This window comes from Microchirus variegatus (genome assembly GCF_963457635.1).
Source record: "Microchirus variegatus genome assembly, chromosome: 12".
Taxonomy (NCBI): Eukaryota; Metazoa; Chordata; class Actinopteri; order Pleuronectiformes; family Soleidae; genus Microchirus; species Microchirus variegatus.
In genome coordinates, this window is record NC_139813.1 from 23,976,517 (window position 1) to 23,999,516 (window position 23,000).

Genomic DNA, 23,000 nt, shown 5'->3' on the forward strand with positions numbered 1-23,000 from the left:
ATATCGTGATTGTATCAACTAAACAGTTGCTTTTTTTCAGTAAAGTTTGACCTTTTTTTAACTCATGACCCTGAAGAATTATGGGTTTATAATTTTAAACTAAAAATAACTCAACAAGCCTTTGAAGTTGAACATTTTGGTTTTACGAACGAATAATCTACTGCTGAGCCTTAAACCTTTGCTGTAATCTACCAGTTCACTGTTTTCGTTTTAGTTAATCAGAGATTATGCAAAAATAAGTTTGAAAACTGATTTCGTTTAAAAAAAGAAATTGAGGAAATACTGTATTTCAACGGTTTGAAGGACATCAGTCAACAGTGATCTTAACTGGGCTGAGGGCGCCCTCTGCTGTTAGAGGAGAAGATTGCACCTCATGTTCCCCCATTTCTAATTGTAACTATTTAAAAGCCAAAATGTGTTTTTAAGAAGGTCTCAGCAAACTTTAATCCAAGTTAAATGCTTTCTTAAAGGGATTTGTGAAGTAAAAATAAAAAAATAAATTAAATAAATTTACTTACAAAAAACGAATGATCTCATTTTGAGTCCAAGTTAACGTTTGTACTTAATATTAACAGATTATTTGTGGGGGTTTTGGTGGAAAATGCTGAAAAATGTGCTTTGAAAGGGCAACGGGAAACCTTTGACCATCTCGTGAACAATGGTACATAATCCAGATTACTTCGCAGTGTTCTCAAGGATTAGAATTCACCTCAAGTAGAGAAGTCCGACAAAAACATAAGCATCTCTTTATTTCCATATGCCATTCCATAATCTGTGAAAGCCAAAAACATAATCCCTCATCACTCATAATCACCCAAAAATAACATGTGCTTTTTTTTTTTTCCTTTACTTTTTTTTTTTTTAATTCCTCATTATCATCATTATTATTATAGTAGTTATTTCGTGAAAACACACATTCATTTTGCTTAATAATATTGGAGAATATTTTGGCAAAGCAAGTGACTTCTTTTTTTTCTTCTTCTTCACTCATTCACTTTTTTACGAGTCACCAGAAAAGAGCCTGCGCGAGTTGTTGTTGTTGTTAGTGAGAAACCGGCGGCAGAAAAAGCAGCACATATGTGTGTGTGTGTGTGTCAGTGTTGTTATTGGTGCTTTGCGCTTATAAATGCGTGTTCTACGTCGTGTGCAGGAAAAGCGACAAGAGTGACGCGCGTCACAAACACAGCATGTTACGCGTGAGAGTGTGTGTGTGTGTGTGTGTGTTCCTAATACTGCTGGTCAGGGAAGAGAAGCTAACGTGTTAGCCCCGAGATGTGAAATGATCTTTCCTCACTCACTCACTCACTAAAAAAAAAGAAAGAAAGAAAATCCCAGGCTTGTCCTCGTCGTCATTGTCCAGCGTCCTCCTCCTCCTCTTCTTCTTCCTCCTCCTGCTCTACATTCAGCGCTGATGCTGCTGAACATGTAAATGTCTCTGTGAAAATGGCAGACGGATGAAACAAAAACAAACAAAAACAAACCCTAAAAACAAACAAAAACAATGCACGCCTGATAGGAAAATCAAAACTCCCTCTGCAGAATTTTCTGTGCCGAGCTTCAAGCAGTCCGTCTTCACACGCCGCCGCTGCTGCTGCTGCTGCTACCATCACCGCTATCGCCGCCGCCGCCGCTATCTTTAGTGTGGTTCTCCAGTCCATCATCGTTAAGACGTGAACAAAAAAGAGCATGTTTTTCCTTTTTTCCGCTTTGGATGTGATGTCACGTTCTCGCCGGGGTTCAAACTTAAAGGTGGATTGTGGACGTTCTTCCTCTTCAAAGTTCATCCCTGCGAGAAACCGGGGAACAACCAGAAGAGACGTTAGCGAGAAGAAGAAGAAGGAAGAGAAGAAGAAAAACACAAAAAGTGTTAAAGAAATCACATGCAAAATGTCACGCAGGGTTCCCACACCGTGGTTCACAACAAATTCAAGGACCGGTTCCCCTCAAATTGAAAGGCTTTTCAAGGACCAGTACCCCTCAAAATCAAGGACCAGTTCCCCTCAAATTCAAGGACTGTTCCTCTCAAATCAAGGACCGGTTCCTCTCAAATTCAAGGACTTTTCAAGGACCAGTTCCCCTCAAATTCAAAGACTTTTCAAGGTCCAGTTCCCCTCAAATTCAAGGACTTTTCAAGGACCAGTTCCCCTCAAATTCAAGGACTGTTCCTCTCAAATCAAGGACCGGTTCCTCTCAAATTCAAGGACTTTTCAAGGACCAGTTCCCCTCAAATTCGAAGACTTTTCAAGGACCAGTTCCCCTCAAATTCAAGGACTTTTCAAGGACCAGTTCCCCTCAAAGTCAAGGGCTTTTCAAGGACCAGTTCCCCTCAAATTCAAGGACTGTTCCTCTCAAATCAAGGACCGGTTCCTCTCAAATTCAAGGACTTTTCAAGGACCAGTTTCCCTCAAATTCAAAGACTTTTCAAGGACCAGTTCCCCTCAAATTCAAAGACTTTTCAAGGACCAGTTCCTCTCAAATTCAAGGACTGTTCCTCTCAAATCAAGGACCGGTTCCTCTCAAATTCAAGGACTTTTCAAGGACCAGTTCCCCTCAAATGCGAAGACTTTTCAAGTACCAGTTCCCCTCAAATTCAAGGACTTTTCAAGGACCAGTTTCGCTCAAATTCAAGGAAAAGTTCCCCTCAAATTCAAGGACTATTCAAGGACCAGTTCCCCTCAAATTCAAGGACCAGTTCCCCTCAAATTCAAGGACTATTCAAGGACTGGTTCCTCTCAAATTCAAGGACTGTGACCGCGTCCAGACGGAAATATAAGCAATCTTTTTCTTTGCCGTTTTCAAACTTCAAGTTCACCCACGTAAAGACAGTCAAAGCGCTGTAGTACATATGCAAGGACTGTGAGTGGCGCTGTAACGCTACACCAAATAAACAGAAGAAGAAGACATTTTACACATTACAGATATAATAATAACAGAAACGGAGACAAGAGCCAGGGGGAGACAGAGTTCTTGGAATTTGCATCACATGGTCGTTTGCTCTCCTGCTTAACTTTACTCGCTCGTTGTTCTGCATCTCACATCTCACGGTGGAGAAAGACATCGCTAGTGACTACAACGACACACTTTCAATGACCACATGTCTAATTTAGGCGCAATTTTGAAAAACCTTCAAGGGACTTCCAGTTGTTTTTTTCCCCGTCAAATTCACAAACTTTCAAGGATTTTCAAGGACCTGTGGTAACCCTGGTGACAATAAAGTGCAAACAGATACATTTTAAGAACGTGTTGATATTTGACAGACATTTTTTTCCACATCTCACAGAGAAGAAGATCAAACTTAATAATAATAATAATAATAATAATAGTCAGGCAAAAATGGTGATTAATGTCTGATTAGAATCCAAATGAATTATTTTCATGCTCTGAAAACCAAGCACATTTCACTCACTTGCTTTTTTTTGTGTTGGACGTCAAATTTCATTAGTCAGGCAGGGTTTATGGAAACCAATTTCAGACAAACACCTTGTTTCCACGTTGTTTTTTTCCATGCGTACAGTGGATAAAAGTGCTTAATTATTAAAAAAAGAACACTAAAACTACTGATTATCACAGTATTTGACCATTAATTTTGTAATTTATTCATTTATCCATCTTTGCAGGCCTAAATTATACAAAATATACACTTGTTCAGTTAATTTTGCATTTCATTACTGTCATTTGTGAAATAAATACATTTAAGTTACATTAAATTTTTTTTTATATATATTAAATGTATTTTTGTGTGGTTTACGGTGTATACATTGATGATTGAGGTCATTAAAACATGCATAAAGCCTACATTTACTAATAAATCAATAGATTTTATATTGATAGTTAAGTATCTCTCGTAGGCAGTAAATACTTGCAGCTGCTGTGCTTTGAACACTAGAGGGCAGTAAATGCAACAGTAATTGTAACGTCATTAAAAACCCAGTGGAAACAAGGTGTCAGAGGGGTTAAAAACAAATAAAAAAGTAATGGAGGAAACGTGCAGCTGGCTGGTTTGGCGTGGAGGAGGCGTGGCCAAAGCGTGGGCCGCCTGCTCCGCGCCACACCGCGGTTTCACCTTTGCCACTGTGAGAAGCAGAGAGAGGGAGGAGGAGAGGGAGAAGGAAGTCACTTCCACCTGGACCACTGCTTTTCTTTGTCTGTTAAAGGCACATAAATCACCCCCATCAAGGTCTTCATTTTGGTGCTGCCGTCCTCCAGCTTGTCGTACTGCTCCAGCATCTGGTTTCCTCCCGCCGGGCCCACGGGGAGGATGAGCCGACCGCCGGGTTTCAGCTGCTCTAAAAGCTGGAAGAGAGAAAGACAGAAAACTATAAATCTGAACTTAATCATTTAAAGTTTTAAAGTGTATTCAGAGAGACTCACAGCTGGGGGGACGGTGGCTGCTGCCGCGCCAACATGTATGGCATCATACGGAGCCTCCTCCATGTAGCCCAGTCTCCCGTCTCCCACTGAAACACAGGATAATCACATTAAACGTGGGTAAATGTAAAAAAAAAAGTTGGTTAAAACATTACAAAATAAGATTTCCGATGAAGCGTCACCTGTTAGCTTGACTCGGCCTGACGTGATCAAACTGGGGTCGTCTTTCTTCACGTTGGTTACAGAATCGTCCACCAGCTCCTGGATGTGATCGATGCCTATTACTTTCCCTTTAGGACCCACCTAAAGAAGAAGTTCATATATTTAACATTGACTACTGCACAGCACAGAGAGGACATATATATATATATTATGTGTTTATTTGTCGTCACGTTTGTGTGCGTCTCACCATTCGTGCAAAACAGACCGACAGGATTCCACTGCCCGAGCCGACGTCCAGAGCCTTGGCTCCGTCGTACAGCTGGTCATGTAGAAGCTCCAGGGCGTAGGCATGCTGGGTAAAAGAGGAGAGGTCAACAAGGTCAATGCATTCAATGGACTATTCAAGGACAAGTTCCCCTCAAATTCAAGGACTATTCAAGAACTGGTTCCTCTTAAATTCAAGGATTTCTCAAGGACCAGTTCCCCTCAAACTCAAGGACTATTCAAGGACCAGTTCCCCTCGATTTCAAGGACCGGTTCCTCTCAAATTCAAGGACCGGCTGTGAGACCACATAGATAGATACTTTATTAATTAAGATGTTAGCTCAACACATTATGAGCCCTGTATTACCTTCACTAGCTCTCATGCACTGGAGTTTAGAAAAATGTCATACAATTGGATTAAATTAAGTGGGAAACACATTTTTCTCCTGTTGCTTTTTGTCTTTTTTTTAACAATGCGACTCATCAGTACTAGTATTAATGAATTAATTAAATAACTAAATATATATATAAATAAAAGAGATGAGAGTCTTCACCATGTCTTACCATGTGAGGAGCGCTGATGGTTGCTTGATAACCTTTGTGTTAAAGAGAGGCAAAGATTTTTAGTTAAAAATCACATCACACGACACGACACAGCGTGACTGGATTTATAATCTGAGACTGAACGATGACACACGTACCTATTGACTGTGGCGAGTCCATGTACGGATTACACCTAGAGAAATGGGCTCGGTCTGTCGCCAGCATGACTTCGTAAACCTTGTCGGATTTAATAATGCCATTTTCTGCGGACGCAAAAAAAACACACACAGCGAGATATAGATTATGATTGATAATCGTTTATTAATCCCATGGAGGGACTAATAAATCATTAGCAGCACTGATAGTAAAATTGAGAAGGTAATAAACAGTGAAAATATTAATCTTCTAGCAGGTACAAAAAATATGTCTTAATATAGATAAGAAATATTCCAAGTATATTCAATATTACACAACCAAATAGTACAATTTAGGGCAGAAACAATTATCAAATGATTACCAAGTCAGTTTGAGTGTTAGTTTTAATAATTAAAACAAGTACTTTGATTTTTCAGCTTCTTAAATGGTGTTATTTTGCTCCACATAGCAAATACATCATTAAAACTGAATAATTTTTTGGTTTGTGGACAAAACAAGACATAAATTTGATGTTTGGGGACACACCAATCGACATTTTTCAACATTTTCTGACATTTTTAAAGGGCCAAATAACTAATTCATGAATCAAGAGAATCAATGGGAGATTAAAAAATCATCATTAGTTGCAGCTAACCAGTATATTTCAGTAAATTACACAATGCGTCTAAAACTAAGACCATGTCTTCTGTGCATACCTACAGTATAGGTAGTTAATATGTAGAATAAGAGTTTGGATAACTAACACTGATTTAATGTATTCTGTGTGAAAAAATTGTTTTTCTACATTTTTAATTGACATAAACAGACATTCATCTATGTTTTATATGCATAAATATGTATAGATATGCACATTATTGGCGGCATGACTACACATGCATATTAAAAGCGATAGTAAAGTGCCAACGCTTGTAAACAACTTGGACATAGAAGAATAAAACCCCAATAAAAAAAAAACCCTGCACAAAAGCGAGTGTCTTCACAATAATCCTTTTCCAACAGGCAGCATCGCCGCAGCGGCAGCAGCTGCTGCCAAAGGCAGGAAAGCCAGCGACAGCCGGTGCTGCTCCCGTTACAGCCCATACCCTCACCCTCACAGCTATGCAAGCACTGCTTTGGGATACATTACCCATATAAACCCACAGCAGCCAGATGGACACACCTACAAGTGATTCCTGCAGAAATTAAGCTAAACCTCACTGGCAGCAGGTTTCAAGCTGTTTTTCCTTCCATTTGAAATCCATCGTCAGACTTTAGCAAAGCCTGAGGGGGAAAAGCAGTTGGACTACGGCCACATTTTAGACTCTAAAAACGCTCGGAAGACACATTAAATTTGCCTGGTGTTGAAATAAAAAAGCAACCAAGTGAATAATTATCTTATAATGACTCTGAAAGGACTGTTTTCTGAGTTGTGGTCAGGATGAGTGTCGTGAATTAGCATGCATCCTGTGTGCGACCTGCTTAAAACGCATCAAATGCAGGTTCACGGGTCATTTTAAGCCATTTAAGTGTTTGAATGGTGTTGAGTAAGAGTAAAAAAAACAACCAGTAACTGAATATAATCATCAGGTAAATGGGGAATTCTGTGAAAGTAAGTGAACTCAGGATTATGAGATAGTGGCTGAGTTCCATTTAGCTTCCTAGGTTTCAAATGTCCCACTGCTCTGACTTACCAGGTCAAACTATCGCTTCATTAAATCAAATACATACACTCTTGTTTGGTGTTTTAATTACAGTTGTCCATATGTTATTTTCTTTATATTGAATCCTATTGTATTTCTGTCCGTTTTTCTGTTAATTATAGATTAAATTAGCATCATAAATGTTTTTTTTAAATGTGAATATCAAAAAAGGTTTAAGGTCTGTGAAATATCATCATGAATATTATTATTGCAGTATCAAGGTGGAATATTATTATGAAATAATTGTCACTCATTGGCCCCAGTATGTGACCCCGGTTTATATATTTTAGTTTTCATTCTACCGAGTGAATTTCAATTTTATTGTGTTCCATTGCATCCTATTTTATTGGGCTTATCTTCATTTCCTATCTGTGGCATCATTATCTTTTATCGCACCGGGTAAAGCACTTTGAGCTGCATTTATTGTACGAAAGGTGCAGCAGGACAAACAAAAATTAAAGTAAAATGTGCTTTCAGTTTGACCCAAATAGGATAAGACCGAGTCACAGAGTCTCCAGACCAAAACGCCCGCCTGCTGCAATGCTACTCATCATGACTGCACAGAATATAAATAGCCCTGCTGGATATTTTATATTGAAGGTGGGACGTCGTGCATGATAAGAGTCGACAAGCATCTGAAGATCATTTTTCTCAGGTCTCAAGAGTTGTTAACACAACCTGATTTCAGATGATGGACTTTAACACCACGGCACACTGCAGCACAGGCCATGTACAGTGGTCTACAGTGCAGTCACTGCTCTTTTTTTAAGCCCTTCACTGACGCCTGAATAAACAACAAAGCACCGGTGTGTGACACAGCAAATCACTGCTAACACACACCCCAAAAAAAGGGAAACATGCACCACAGACAAGCAGTGTCATCCCAGAATAGTTTACAGGTTGTGCAAACTGAAAGCTATTTCTAATCGGCTGAGGCTACTTCATTTAAATAACATAGATAGAATAAAATACCTGTATATCATATCACTGACATGATTAATCAATTAAACAGGTACATTTATGCCAAAATAAAAATACCTATAGATTAACACTGGTATGCTATACTGATGGGTTGATTTACCCGACACAATAAAATACCTATAGTTTAATACACTGGTATGCTGACAAAATAAAATAGTTTAATACACTTGTATGCTGTTTTAATGAGTTAATTTCCCTAACAAAATAAAATACCTAATTTTAGACAGTGATATCCTGTTCTGGCAGGTCAAATTTACAATGACAAAACAAAATACCTATAGTTTAACACACTGATATGCTGTTTTGGTGGCTACCTTTGTACAATGACAGCATATAATACATATAAAATACACCCAGTGTGTGTGTTTCTAACGGGTTGAGAGTGTCATTCACACCGGGCTGAAGTGAATGGTGCAGGGTATAGATATCAATGAGGGTGGGCAGGGCACCTAGCAGCAGCGCGGCTAACGCCAGCTAGCTAAAGCGTCCCAAATGACGCACATATTGCTAGCAGGCTAAGGCTGAGCTAACCCGAAAAGGTGCACAAACACTCTGCGACATACATAAATATAATGTGGTGTTGGGTTTTTTTGGTTTAAAAAAGGCAGGCGGTTTATATTATGCGACAACGGAGGCGTGTGGCTCTTCTAGGGCGTACGCGTGGTTTGGCAGAGGGGTGGAGAGAGCGCTAACGCTGGGTCAACAACAACATACTACACACGGCATAGCAACCGGCTAGCCAGCTAGCGGCTAGGGGCTAGCTAGCTGCTCACGCCGCGGCTGCGTTTTCACCGAAGCCCGGTGAACGTCGCCCGTTTTCGGACGCCGTGCACAGACGAGCGCGCGGGACTCACTGCGGAGGTTGTTGACGAGCTCTGCGTGGCTGGCTCCTCCGGATTTCCACGCCATTATCAAGCAGACTTTGCGGAGTAAGTAGACGGCAGCTGTCAATGCCGCGCCTGCGCCGACGGTTTTACCGAGGAAGCTGACAACCTCCAGAGGAGACGGCGGAGCAGCAGCGAGCACGTCACCGGGCATCCAGAGGTGGTTTCACTGCGGGGACACTGTGGCACAGCGCGGACACATGCAACAGAGAGGAGGACACTGGAGAAATTCAAACATCTACAAGTTGTCCATTTGATCTCACTATCTCTTGAAATGACATCACCACTTAAAAGGAAAAAGACTTGAATTCCATAGGTGCAGTCACAGATTAGAGGCTGTGACACCGGTGGTGGCCGCTGGGTGGCGTGAAACACTTGTCCTTTAGTGGTCATATTATGGGGGGGAAAAACCGTTAGTTAGCCTTAACTTTAATATGCTTAGTTGATGCCGAATGAAACATGGACTGTAAATGTTCAAGAAAAATTTAAATGAGATGTATTGGAGTAAAGCATGTGTAACAATAGCCAGTGAAACATTAAAATGACAGAAATATGAATGTGGTTTCGCTTTATTTGAAAGTATCACATTTTACTGGAGTAAAGCATGTGTAACAATAGCCAGTGAAACATTAAAATGACAGAAATATGAATGTGGTTTCGCTTTATTTGAAAGTATCACATTTTACATTACTTTACTGTCATTTAAGTTCCTCTTAAAACTACATGTCCATTTCTTTTTTAGCGTCAAAACTGACTTTTGTTTTCTTTATTTGTTTTTCGAGTTCTATCGCTAAAGTCTTTTGAATTAGTGGTATTGTAGTTTTTGCCTGCCAATCTTTTACTCCTCACCCCAAACCAGTAGGTGGCGGTAATGCGCCGAGTAGCAGCCGCGGTTGCCAACCACCATTAAAACTGATTTTGGCTCGTTTGTCCCCTCTGCGCTACCGTAGTGGATTTACAGGCGCGTATCTCCTGGTTCTGGCTACGAATGCTAAGCTAGTGTCAGCTAACGTCTTTTGAATCTAAAGTGCCTGAGTCTGTTTCTTTTTTTTCTTCTTCTTTTAAATGGAGAGTGTAAATGCTAAATACGTGTCCCAGAAAATCAGTAAAACCAGATGGAAACCAGTATCACATTCGACTCTACAGCAGCCCGACATCTTTGCGACCGGCTCGTGGGACAACGAGGTGGGCAAAGTTGACAGTTGTTATATTTACTCTGAATGCACCAAACTACGTTTGATAAAAGCGATATTTTTATTTCATTTCGTGCCTGTGTGCCGAAGAAGTCCGGTCACTGTCAGATAATGACTTAAGACGTGTTATGGATCGTTGAGTGCGAGTTCGGCGTGAATGTAGAGCACTGACACATCTTCTATTTGCTGCAGGGAACATTAAACTATACATATTCATGCCTGGCTAGCATGTAGTCATACACGTTAGCATAGACTTGGCTGATAAATTACCGAATAGAAGGCAGATTATTGGTAGTAAGTGGTAAAAGGAGGACAGAAGTAGCATGTCAGGTTTTGTTGATTTTCTTTTTATAAGTCTTACTTTCTGAGCTGAATGGTCCCTTTCAGAACTACTTTGTTAAATGTAATAGTATAAAAGTAAATATTATTTATGTAGTAACGCGTAAGAAGCATTTTAATGTGTTAATTGTCAGTATATAATGTTTCTTTCCACCAGTAAACACTCTGGTATTTGGTATCAGAGCACTAACTATGTCCTAATGTGTTTATTGCAGAATAACAAGATATCCCTCTGGTCCATTGCGAACCATGGAAGTCCTGGCATGGACGATGGTTTCGAAGGAGAACCACAGCTTTTATGTGAACACAAGCATGACGGAGATGTTCTAGACCTTCAGGTAAGTTTCCTAATCACTTCCAAATGTTGTAGATTATTTCTGGCTTCATCGTCTGATGAGAGCAAGTAATTAGACTTTTTGTCAAAACAACATATGACACAGATATAAAGCTACAAGGCTTATTTCACTTTTGTTCTGTATTGTTTTGCAGTTCTTGGATCAAGACAGAATCGTCACAGCATCGTCGACCGGAGCCGTCACCATCTACCGCCACCACCCAAACAGTCAGGTATAGACTGTTACACCCTCAGAGTCTCCCTAAGAAACTTGGGGCAAATAAATGATCTGATTTCTTATTTAATCCTCTCTCTCCTGTGATTACAGACGATATCCGTTACTCAGCAATGGGCGAGAACACATCGTTACCCGTGTGACAACGCCCCGTGTACTGGCGTGGTGTGCAGCAGTCCTGAGATCGTCTCGGTCGGTGAAGACGGCAGGATCGTCGTCTTCAGAGCCGACCAGGAAGGAGTGATTCGAACCATAGGTGAGGATCGAATTGAATTGAAGTTTGAAAGTTGAATTTGCGTGAACAAAATAAAATGGCTGACATGTTGGTTTGTTTTTTGGACCAGAGAACGCAGACAGCAGCACGATTCATGCTGTGACGTACCTGAGGACGACAGAGATTTTGACGGTGAACTCTATCGGTCAACTCAAGCTGTGGGACTTCAGACAACAGAGCAACTCGCCATCCCAGATTCTCTCCCTGTTAGTTATACACACACACAAAAAAAAATACACTTTCTGTTCTATACGTTACACCTTCATTATAAGCAATAATGACGTGTTTATGCCTCTCAGGTCAGGCGATAGAGTTCCTCTGCACTGTGTAGACCGACATCCAAACCAGCAGCACATTGTGGCCACAGGAGGCCAGGACGGCATGCTCTGTGTCTGGGATGTGAGGCAAGGCAACGCTCCCTTCTCACTCATGGAGGCACACTCTGCTGAAAGTAAGAGTTCATTGTGACCAGTTAATGTAATTCAACCACATTTTATCATTTAATTTGTTTTATATAGGAATGTGTTAAAAAGTATGATTTTTCAAAAAACATTTCTGTGCGTTTTTGTCCAGTGTGGGAGGTCCACTTCCACCCAACCAACCCAGACCATCTGTTCACCTGCTCAGAGGACGGCTCGCTGCTGCACTGGGAAACATCCTCGCCTTCAGACATGCCCTCTTTCCTACAAGGTAAGCCTCATTATTACATGTTCCCTATTCATTTTAACTTACAGATATGACAAGTACTGGTTTTCCAAATAAATTTTTGCCGAGTTCTGCAAAAAAAAATTATTTTATAACCTTAAAACATTTAACAAAATTGCAAATAAGTTTGTTTTAGTTGCCTTCAGGACATCACATAATAGAGCTGTTAATTGCTAATTATACATGACGGCTAAATCCTACATATTAAGAGGATATTTCGACATCATATTTAACAATTAATTGATCAGTAATTGATTACTAAATTAAACATCATCTAACAATTAATCAGTTTGTGTTTCTCTACAAAATGTTGACGTTTTTCAACATTTTCTGACATGTTATGGACCAAATCAACTACTAGAGAAAATAATCAACAAATTAATGAATTATGAAAATAATAATTAGTTTCAGCCATATTCATATCCCTAACAGTTCTTTTTGGTGATCAAAGTGACCACAAAAATCAGTGTAATGTGTGTAATTCTATTATTTCCAGGTGGCAGGAACACTAGCATGGTGTCTCGCAGTGCGATGGCTCCAGCTGGAGGCAACCAGTCGCTCATCAGCGCCTGGATGAGCGGAGACACCAGTAAAGCTCGTCTGGAAACCACTCACATGCTGCCCAGCCAGACGCTGTCGGTCAACAGCCTGGACGTGCTCGGACAGTGTCTCGTCTGTGGGACGGACGAGGAGGCCATTTTTGTCAACAGACAGATCCCAGTTTGAAATATTTAGTGTTTTTTTGGGTTGTCTGCTCTTTCAGTGTTTGTTTTTGTTTGTTCGTGCATCCAAGGTTCATCATCATCATCATCATCATCGTCGCTCAAGGATTTTCTTAACCATTCCCAGCAGAGTATTTTTAATTCAGCAGTACTTTTTTTTTCGTATGGATGCGTGTTAAAATGTTTTGAAATAAATAAAATAAAAATGACCAATAAAAAGCATTAAAACAAAAAAGTTTATTAAATGTTTAAATGTCTTACATGTTGAGTTTAAAACATGATAAATCGGATTATGAATGTCTGAGGATCACAGGTTCAGAGGTGTGGGCAGGAGAGCAGAGAATGCATCCGGGAAATTTGTAAAGTTTCACCACAGTGTCATCGAGTAGTGTTTCTGGAAATTATTTTCAAATTAAAATCCGTGTACAGTAGCGCCGTTCTCCATAGATTGAAACGGTCTTTAATGTATTAATTTAAATTTGTTTTAAAGAACTTTCCGAATGCTGAGGTAAATCATTTCGTTCGTTGATGCGTAAAGTAATGATTATATAGTTGTAATATAGTTATACTATATAATAGTATTTTATTGTGAAAGAAGCGGAAGTTCTCCGTGACATTCCTGTGTCTCGCTTTGGGGCTCGAGTGTGTTACTTGTCATTCAGACATCCCAGGAATTCAACACGACTAGCAACGAGCAACCTGCTCGCCACAACCAGGACATTGTGAGACGACTAATTCGCGTGTCCTCGTCGCCGATTAGACGTCGAGTAACACGTTCGTGTGGTCGAAGCGGGACGAGCGTCGAGAGAAGCGGTCGACTTACAGACACGGGTGAGTTGTCAAACAGTATGGCAAACGAGCTAGCAGGCTAATTCCCAACCTGTTGTTGAATTAGCCTAGCAGTGGCAGCAGCAGCAGCAGCAGCAGCAAATGGATGCCTTTAAGGCACACAGGCCCGCGGAGGAAACAGCTGCGCCGTTAGATTCAATGCCGATAAAAACAATTAAGACAACCGCACACTGCGGCATGTTTCGGCCGCCAAATGTCGGAGGTGTTCAGCTTAAAATTGGCGATCAAATTGGGGGTTTAATGTTAGCATCCTCGACGCAGGAGGATTAGCGTTAAAGTTAGCGAGCTGTTAGCCGACTGTGCTAACGACGCTAGCAGCAAGTGGACGAGCGAAGGTTGTTATTTTGATTCTGAGGCTGATAATCTTACATCTTAATGTCAGTGAATTATTTTTAAAATAAAAGGTATGTGGTGAAATAAAAGCTGTTTAGTGATAAAAATGTTGTTAATGGTGCTAAATTGCTTATTATCAGTGAAGCGTGTCGTGTTATCTGAGATTACTACTATATAGCAATTAAATCCACCTGTCAATGATGCTTCATTTAAATATAGTTTCAATACATTTTGCACTTTGTTTTGGTTGTTACTGGGGCTGCAACGACTAATCGATTATTACATAAATCGTCAACTATTTTGATAAGTGATTTATAGGTTTTAGTGTTTTCTTTAGCTTCTTAAATGTGAATATTTTATGGTTTCTTTGCTCCATATAACAACAAAGCCATTAAAACTGAAAAACAAGACATTCAGATCATCATTTTTGACATTTTATGGACCAAAGTTGCAGCCCGTATATAATTACTACACACCACTCATTCCCAGAGGCTTGGCCAGATCAACCTTTTACTTAAACATTACGTGTAATTGATTTAAATTACATGAAGTTATGATTCATGACATTGGAATATCTGACCTACTTATCCAAAACGATAATTGGGTGTTGCAGAATTAGCTATTAAAACCAACTCGGAGTCGAGGCTTATTATCCACAAATTTGCTCTCGTTACTTTACATGTCGTGAATTGGCTCACAGTGGTTTGTTGTCTTTAAAAAAAAGTAGGTCACTAAATGTTTGAGTTTCCAGGTTGTTGCTTAGTTAGTTTGTAAGATCCTAGATGCTCAGATTCCGTCTGTTAGTATTGACAGATAATCTGATGAATCAATGAAACAATTAATTGTCTCACAAAAACTATTTCCTGACCGATAATAAACTCTTTACTCCTAATGTTTATCTGGTGTCAGTTAATTATTACTGTCGGCGTCTGATTTGTCCAACCTGTTAGGTAACATAACAATGCACCCTGGATTCCAACTCATCGCGTATTTGTTTCTTTGTGCATTTCCTTTCAGGAGGATGCCAGCGTGAAATCAGAGCGCGGACAGACTGAGAGACATCCTCTTCATCCCCTTTCGTCGCTGTCGTACATGCTTTTACATGAAGAGAGGCGAGAAACCCGAAGGATACAGACAGATGAGGCCCAAAACGTTCCCCGTGAGCAACTACAGCGGCAACAGCCAGCAAATGCTGCAGGAAATAAGGAATAGCCTGCGCAACCTGCCCAAACCTTCAGACCCACCGAAAATGGATACAAGCGGAGCTGGGAAAGGGCTTCCAGAGGATCCGAGGCAACAATGGCGCTGCACCAACCCCAAAAACCCTCACCATAAAGCCCTGCAGGAGATCCGGAAATCCCTCATGCCTTTTGCAAACGAGCCCAACACTTCAGGGTCTGAGCTGAACAAACACATGTCGCTGGAAGCCCCGTGTGCAGGGTTTGAGGAGGTGAGAACAGTGTTTTTTGTGTGTTAATGCGTGTTAAAGTGTCGCTAAAACAGGTTGTGAGAAATGTCATTCTGTACATAACTCTGTAATGGAGCACAATCACACGGCGCACATTGTTTTCGTGAGAATTATTTGGGAAATGACAAGTATGAAAAGTGGAATGACGAGCTCGTGCAGTCAACAATACCAAAGTGTTTTTCTCACCTGGGCAGCTGCCGCTTGTTTTTGAGCCAGTGTGAGAAAAACAGGTGCGACCGTAATGAGTTAGTCTGGAATGAGTTTATTATTCTACATGTGTGTGTGCAACTTTCCCAGCTTGTGAATGTAATTAACCCCAAACTAAATATATTAACGGCACATTTGCAACATTTTAAACTTGGCCTAAAAACAATTCAATTATATATTTTTTATTATTTGTCCACAGCCCAGCAACCCCCGCAGTCTGGGGGTGTCTTTAGACTACATGGGTAAGGTGACCTACCAGGACTCGATGAGAGAACAGATGGCCGTCAACAACCCCAACACGAGCGGCCTAAAAGCCCCAGGTATGTGAGCAGTCCTCTGGGACCAGCTTCTTCTTCTTTATCCTCCATCCAGACAGGCGTGTTCTCTTTAGCCTCGATATTGTTCGTAGGATTTCAGGGCTTTTGCTTCAAGAAATGACAATGCATTCTCAGAAAAGAGTGCAAGTCACTGCATCATTGAAAGAAAGAGGTCGACTTGAAATTAGGTCCATGGTTTTTTTCACATAGAATGTTCTCAGACCTGGTTCTGGAGACTCACCGCTCTGCATGTTTTGGATGTTTCCTGGCTCCAACACACCTGATTTAAATGGTCTGCAGAAGCCTGATAACGAGCCGTTTATTTGAATCAGGTGTGTTGGAGCCAGGAATCGTCTAAAACCCACAATATGATACGACTACAGCGGTTCACAAAAATGTGATTACGTTTATTGTACTATTTTGTTTTACTTTAGATAAATTCCATAAATATAGTGACTTTGTTTATTCGTGTGAAGTTCAAAAACAAGGATTTAGTTTGGATAAAGATCTTAAAGATGGAAATGCTCCACTATAAAATCAGAATTGTTGAGACAAGACAGAGTAATGTGTTATATAACTGTTGCATGTTATTATAAATGTTTCTATTCATGCTAAACCATTGAAGAATATTAAAAATGCTTTAAAGTCACTACTGAATAAACTAGTGCTGGGCACTTTAATGGATGACTGACTGGAAAAGACGCGTGTGACGTCATGTTTACGTGACTCCTGATTTGTGAGGAGTAACGCTAAACTTTAAAAACAGAGGCACACATATGCAGTACACGGGAACTAACGGAGCTAACTGGTATATGTTGCCTGGACTCCGGTGCCGCGGCACGTAAACATGACGTCACACGCGTCTTTTTCTGGTCATGCGTGCGTTAACGTTGCCACCCAGCACTAGAATAAACCCGATTATTGACTCATATAGTGGCTTTATTTGTCCACAGGTTCTTCCCATATGCAACAGGCTGTGCTGAGGAGGCCGAGCTGGAAAGGCTCTAAGGAGTCGTTGGCCCCTCGACATGTTCCTATGATGGTCGATGGTATGATGTACCGCTCTGACAGCCCCGGACCTCCTCCTGCCTTCCCTCAGGGTCACCCTGCTAACAACCAGAGAGGCAACCCTCCACCAAATCGCGGCGCCATGCCCGGCACAACGTCCTGGGACAGCAACCCGTCAACAAAGCGCTACTCTGGGAACATGGATTACCTGGTGCCTCGGATCTCCCCGGTACCTCAGGGGGCCTGGCCCGATGGCTATCCAGCTGCAGCGGCTCAGAACCAGCGTGGGATGAGTCCAGTGTCTGTGGGCCACCAGCCCATCATCATGCAAAGCTCGGGAGGGAGTAAGTTCAACTTTCCCTCCAGCTGGTCTCAGAACGGCTCCCCACAGCCAGACTACATGGCTGGGAACAGCCGACAGCCTCCTCCTCCACCATATCCGGTCAACCAGAGCAGCCGGCACAGTCCTACAGACCAGCTCCAGTTACAGACAGGCGGACCTTCATCTTCTCCATCTTATGTCAATGGCGGAAACATCCCTCAGTCCATGTTGGTGCCCAACCGGAACAGTCACAACCTCGACTTGTGCAACTTAGGTCCTCCTCAGTCCTGGTCCCAGCCCCCTCTGGTCTCCAACCAAGCGCAGTCGTCGTCCGGCAACAGCAGCAACCAGGACCTGTCCCCGTCGTGGCAGCACAACAAGCCGGTCCACTCCAACTCCTTCAACAACCACCAGCTGAACGGCAGAGCGCCGCATCCGTCCAGCTCCCAACCCTCCGCCACCACGGTCACCGCCATCACCCAGGCTCCCATCCTGCAGCCGGTCAAGAGCATCCGCGTTCACAAGCCCGAGCTGCACACCGCCGTCGCCCCCACGCACCCGCCGTGGTTGCAGCAGGCTCCACCCCCTGCAGCTGCGCCCGCCTACCAAGAACCTCCAGCTCCCGTTTCCCATATCCCCGTCGTAGCAGAAGTTCCCAGCTACCAGGGACCTCCTCCACCTTACCCCAAACACCTGCTCCAGCAGGCAGCAGCACCCTTCCCTCCTGCGTACGATCCAGGCGTGAATAAACTCAGCTCGGGCAGGGATGACCCCGCTGAGGAGGAGGGCGGCAGCGGTGGTGGTGACGGTACCAGAGAGAAGGCGACAGAAAACCCGAAAAGTTCTACGCCGACAGAGAAGGAGAAGAAACAGATCACGACGTCGCCCGTTCCCGTGCGCCGCAACAAGAAAGACGAGGAGCGGCGAGGAGAGTCCGGCAGAGTGGCTCTGTACTCGCCTCAGGCCTTCAAGTTCTTCATGGAGCAGCACGTGGAGAACATCCTCAAGAACCATCAGATGAGGATAAGGAGGAGGAAGCAGCTGGAGAGCGAGATGCAAAGGGTGAGGAATGAATAACGACCTCCGTAGAAGGAATATTATCACAATTTACGATGAATCTTCTTGCTATTTTCCGACTTTTTTTCCTGTCTCTGAAATGTCTTTATTGTATATTTTCACTTTGTTTCTGAGCTGTTCTTTCTCTTCCTGTCTCTCCTCGCTTTCACTAACAGCCGATCTAAAAAAGGTAAAGGTATCTCTGCTGTCCTGTGACACACAATAGTCCACACACACATCAATTATTCAAGTAAGCTGCTGTTGAGTCTGTTTTTTTGTGTATTTTAACTGCACTACATGTGACTTTTGAAATGCATGTCATGGACTTCATCTCAATGATCATGTCTTGTCTTGTTTTGCACCCTGTTTCATTTGGTTGTGTTGATTATTGTATGCGTTTTATGTTTTCTTGACACAATAATCTGAGATTAACTCCCTCTACTTTGTCCTGTGCTCAGGTGGGTTTGTCTCCAGAAGCCCAGGAGCAGATGCGCATGATGCTCTGCCAGAAAGAGTCCAATTACATCCGGCTAAAGAGAGCAAAGATGGACAAGTCCATGTTCAAGCGGATCAAGACCCTGGGCATCGGCGCCTTCGGCGAGGTGTGTTTGGCCAGAAAAGAGGACACGGGAGCGCTGTACGCCATGAAAACGCTGCGTAAGAAGGACGTGCTGCTGAGGAACCAGGTCGCCCACGTGAAAGCCGAGCGGGACATCCTGGCCGAGGCCGACAACGAGTGGGTGGTGCGTCTCTACTACTCCTTCCAGGACAAGGACAACCTGTACTTTGTGATGGAGTACATCCCGGGAGGAGACATGATGAGCCTCCTCATCCGGCTCGGCATCTTCAAAGAGGAGCTGGCTCAGTTTTACATCGCAGAGCTCACCTGCGCCGTGGAGAGCGTCCACAGGATGGGCTTCATCCACCGCGACATCAAACCCGACAACATCCTCATCGACAGAGACGGACACATAAAGCTCACCGACTTTGGACTCTGTACCGGCTTCCGTTGGACGCACGACTCCAAGTATTACCAGAGCGGTGAGTGCGACTTTTTATTTTCTCTGCGAGATCATTCTGCACTGAAGGCCAGAAAGGGTGATTCAGCTGTAGAGGGCGCCACTTAACTCCATTCTTGTTTGGCTTTGCTGAGCTCTGGTTGCAGGTTGGTGATGTCAGTGTTGTTATTGGCAAAAAGCTGCAGGAATTCTGATTTGATATATCATATGTGTCCGATCTAAGACTACATACTGGAGTGACATGAGAATCAGATTCTTGTCCACATAACATCAGATCTGAGTCAGAACATACAAGTAGTCTAGTAATGTGAACATTCCCTTAGAATAAGGAGAACACAGTCATAATCATCTTCAGCAGTTTAGCTGAAGGCAGCAGAAAGTGCTCGAGTAAAGTTAAATATGTTTCACGTCTCATTCAAGAGGCTTCTTCAGTTCTGGGTTTTTCATTTTCCAAAAGCAGCATTTTCTGACTCCAAAAACACAGGTTCCATGTGGAAAAAAATCTGATATGATACAAAAACTTCTGTGGATTTTCCTGAACTTATTCTTCTCGTTTGGGCTTTTAGTGAAAAAGTCAAAAATCCAGGTATTTAGCCTCTGAAGGCTCATTATATAGAAGACTCTATTGTCCGTTATCCAGCCTTCAGACTGAGTATATATAGATGTTTTGGTCTCTTGGATGAGAGATCTTCAATTTCAACTGGTGAAGATACATCAGCTGACAAGAATGATAACAGTCAGGGAAAAGGAAACTGACCGTTGTGACCGTTGTCCTCTCGATGATCTTCTCTCTCCAGGAGACCACGTGAGGCAGGACAGCATGGACTTCAGTAAGGAGTGGGAGGACCCGGGTAACTGTCGCTGCACTGACCGCCTGAAGCCTCTGGAGAGGAGGAAGGCCCGGCAGCACCAGCGCTGTCTGGCCCACTCGCTGGTCGGGACGCCCAACTACATCGCACCTGAGGTTCTGCTGCGAACAGGTACGCGACAACACGACGCTGACGCTAAATTTGTAGATGAAATAAAGTATGAAGGATAACTGGAGGTGTCGTTGTCTCTGGTCCAGGTTACACTCAGCTCTGCGACTGGTGGAGCGTGGGCGTCATCCTGTATGAAATGGTCGTGGGGCAGCCTCCTTTCCTGGCGACCACGCCTCTGGAGACGCAGGTGAAGGTATGTGCGAGTCCCGCGCTGAGATCTCGAGCATCCTCCGTCATCATTTATTTGCTAACCTCGCGCGTCTCGTTGTGTCTTTGAACCAGGTAATAAACTGGAAGAGCTCGCTGCTCATTCCCCCTCCGGCCAAGCTCAGCCCCGAGGCGTCGGACCTCATCGTCAAGCTGTGCCGCGGCCCCGAGGACCGGCTCGGCAAGAACGGCACGGACGAGATCAAGGCCCACGCTTTCTTCCGGGCCATCGACTTCTCCAGCGACCTGCGGCAGCAGGCGGCGCCGTACGTCCCCACCATCGCCCACTCCACGGACACGTCCAACTTCGACCCCGTGGACCCGGACAAGCTGTGGAGCAGCGACAGCGACGGCGAGGACGACCTCAACGACGCGCTGGGCTGCTGGATCCGCAACGGCAAGCACCCCGAGCACGCCTTCTACGAGTTCACCTTCCGACGCTTCTTCGACGACAACGGACACCCGTACAGCTGCCCCAAGCCCATCGAGTACGAGGAGGGCGACGAGGACGAGGCAGAGGCAGAGGGGGGCGCTGCGTCGGCGGCGGCGCTGGAGGCGGCCGGGAGCTCCGCCTCCCAGGGCCGAGACTTGGTGTATGTGTAGAACCTGAACTCAAGGAGCCGTCTGTGTGTACATACTAAGAGTGTGTGTGTGTGTGTGTGTGTGTGTGTGTGTGTAGAGGGGATTACAACACAACAGCATTTATAAAAAACCTTCATCAGTCTGAGTTAGCGCTGAAAATAACGCTTATTTTTGTCAAAATAACGACAATTTCTTTGCTTTTTTTGGAAGCAAAGAAAACAGAAAATATTCTTGTTTGCAGCTCTGGTCTGAACACATATCGTACGCACTCGTTTTCCGTCTCGCCGGCTTTTTCCGCGTTTCTACGATAAATATGAAGCAGGTTTTATCTTCGCTTAAAGACGCTAAACAAACGCGGCTCCTGTGTAAAAAGTCGCAGAATCTGTCGGTCGTCGTCGCCTCCTAAAGGTTTAATCTTTAATATGACTGCAGCTGAGGATTATTTACAGTGTACGACATTTCCTTTGTTTGCGCGAAGGCACCGTTTATCCTTAAATTTCTTTTTTCGTCGTGGATTTCGGGGTAAAATCGGCGTTCCATTTTAATAAGTCGGAATTGGGAGTAGACCGCGTAGCAACATTAACGGTACGATGTATACGACTGATTTAGCGTGAAACGAGACGGAAGTGAAATAAAACAGTGGTTTTTTTTTTACTGTTTTTACTCCTGTGGCGGCCATTTTATAAACTTGCAACTTCTGACTTTAATAATTTAATTCTTTCTTTAATTCCCCAAACAAACAACATGTAACTTGTTAAATCTGTGGGGGTTTTTTTCGTTTGTTTTTTACGATATTTGATTTATCGGTATTGGTTCATTACCAATGATGCCGAGTGCTTTCAATCTTTATATTGAATGTGTGAAAGGTTCACTGTAAATATGCTGAGTTTTAAGAAGAACGAACAAAAATAATAAGAAGAAGAACAAAAATAATAAAAAATCAGGTTAGCTCGCTTTTAAAAAATCCTTTAATTTATTTAAGAACAGAGTAAGTGGTGTTTTAAGTGTAGATGCTGTTTGAGTGATAATTTCTTTGCTGGATTTACTTTAATTAGTAAAAAAAACAACTTTAAAAAGTGTCTTAATTTATATTTTAACATGGGTGGGTTTATTATTATTATTATTAGTGTTGTGACAGGGATTTAAAAAAAATGTTCTAATTGTTTTTCTTTCTTTCACCAAATATAAAGAGGGTTATTATTAACAATAATGATATTAATAATAATCAGAGTGGCATTTTAAAAGGACAGTAGCAGTAGCGTGATCGATTGATTCCCAGTAGGTTTTTTTGGTTTTTATTTTTCTAATTTATACCTGAATTGTATTTATAAATTAAGTTTGTACACAGTCGATGTAAATATTTCCTTTTTCCTGTCAAGCTGATTTTTCTTTATTATTATAATAATTATTATGTTGTGTGTGTGTTAGGGCAGGCCCTCGTCAGTGTCCACTGCTGCTGCCTCCTGTCGTCGTGTTTGTCGTGTAGTTTTCGTAAAAAAAAGATCACTAAATCGCAAAAAAAGACGCTAAATCGAACAAAAACGTCTCCATATTGTTGTTTTTTTCCTTTCACATTTTAGTCTCATCTCTCGACCAAAGCACTACATCAGTTTTTTTTGGTTTTTAAAATTCATCCTTTTATAGTTTTCCGACCGCTCTTCCTAACGTCGTCGTCGTCACGGTGACAATAATAACGATGTTAACGTCTCTTTGTGAATGTAGTTGTTGCTGTGGACGTTGACGGTGATCGCCGGCAGCACCGATCTGCACTGGTTTCTTCTTTTTGTTTTTTGTGTTTGTGTGTTTTTCATTG

The 23,000-nt window shown here is 42.6% G+C and overlaps 3 protein-coding genes across 3 annotated transcripts; 2 read left to right on the forward strand and 1 right to left on the reverse strand.

Annotated features, from left to right (window-relative positions):
- Window positions 1-723: 723 nt before the first annotated feature.
- On the reverse strand, window positions 724-9,182 carry pcmt (protein-L-isoaspartate (D-aspartate) O-methyltransferase). Its single transcript, XM_083899030.1, has 8 exons — window positions 9,008-9,182; window positions 5,496-5,600; window positions 5,359-5,390; window positions 4,778-4,882; window positions 4,551-4,671; window positions 4,372-4,457; window positions 4,064-4,293; window positions 724-1,786 (listed from the first exon to the last, which is right to left on the reverse strand). The coding sequence occupies exons 1-7, from the start codon at window positions 9,060-9,062 to the stop codon at window positions 4,114-4,116; spliced, it is 684 nt and encodes a 227-aa protein (XP_083755156.1). The 5' UTR covers window positions 9,063-9,182; the 3' UTR covers window positions 724-1,786; window positions 4,064-4,113.
- A 920-nt stretch (window positions 9,183-10,102) lies between these two features.
- Window positions 10,103-12,843, forward strand: nup43 (nucleoporin 43; the record flags this gene model as incomplete). The annotated part of the gene is made up of 8 exons (XM_083898355.1): window positions 10,103-10,222; window positions 10,785-10,907; window positions 11,059-11,136; window positions 11,232-11,394; window positions 11,483-11,618; window positions 11,712-11,863; window positions 11,986-12,102; window positions 12,614-12,843. 8 exons carry the CDS (start codon window positions 10,103-10,105, stop codon window positions 12,841-12,843), a joined length of 1,119 nt encoding a protein of 372 aa, XP_083754481.1.
- A 776-nt stretch (window positions 12,844-13,619) lies between these two features.
- On the forward strand, window positions 13,620-22,019 carry lats1 (large tumor suppressor kinase 1). Its single transcript, XM_083898967.1, has 8 exons — window positions 13,620-13,670; window positions 15,039-15,471; window positions 15,896-16,016; window positions 16,967-18,405; window positions 18,858-19,440; window positions 20,216-20,398; window positions 20,485-20,591; window positions 20,681-22,019. Exons 2-8 carry the CDS (start codon window positions 15,124-15,126, stop codon window positions 21,206-21,208), a joined length of 3,309 nt encoding a protein of 1,102 aa, XP_083755093.1. The 5' UTR covers window positions 13,620-13,670; window positions 15,039-15,123; the 3' UTR covers window positions 21,209-22,019.
- The last annotated feature ends 981 nt before the right edge of the window (window positions 22,020-23,000 follow it).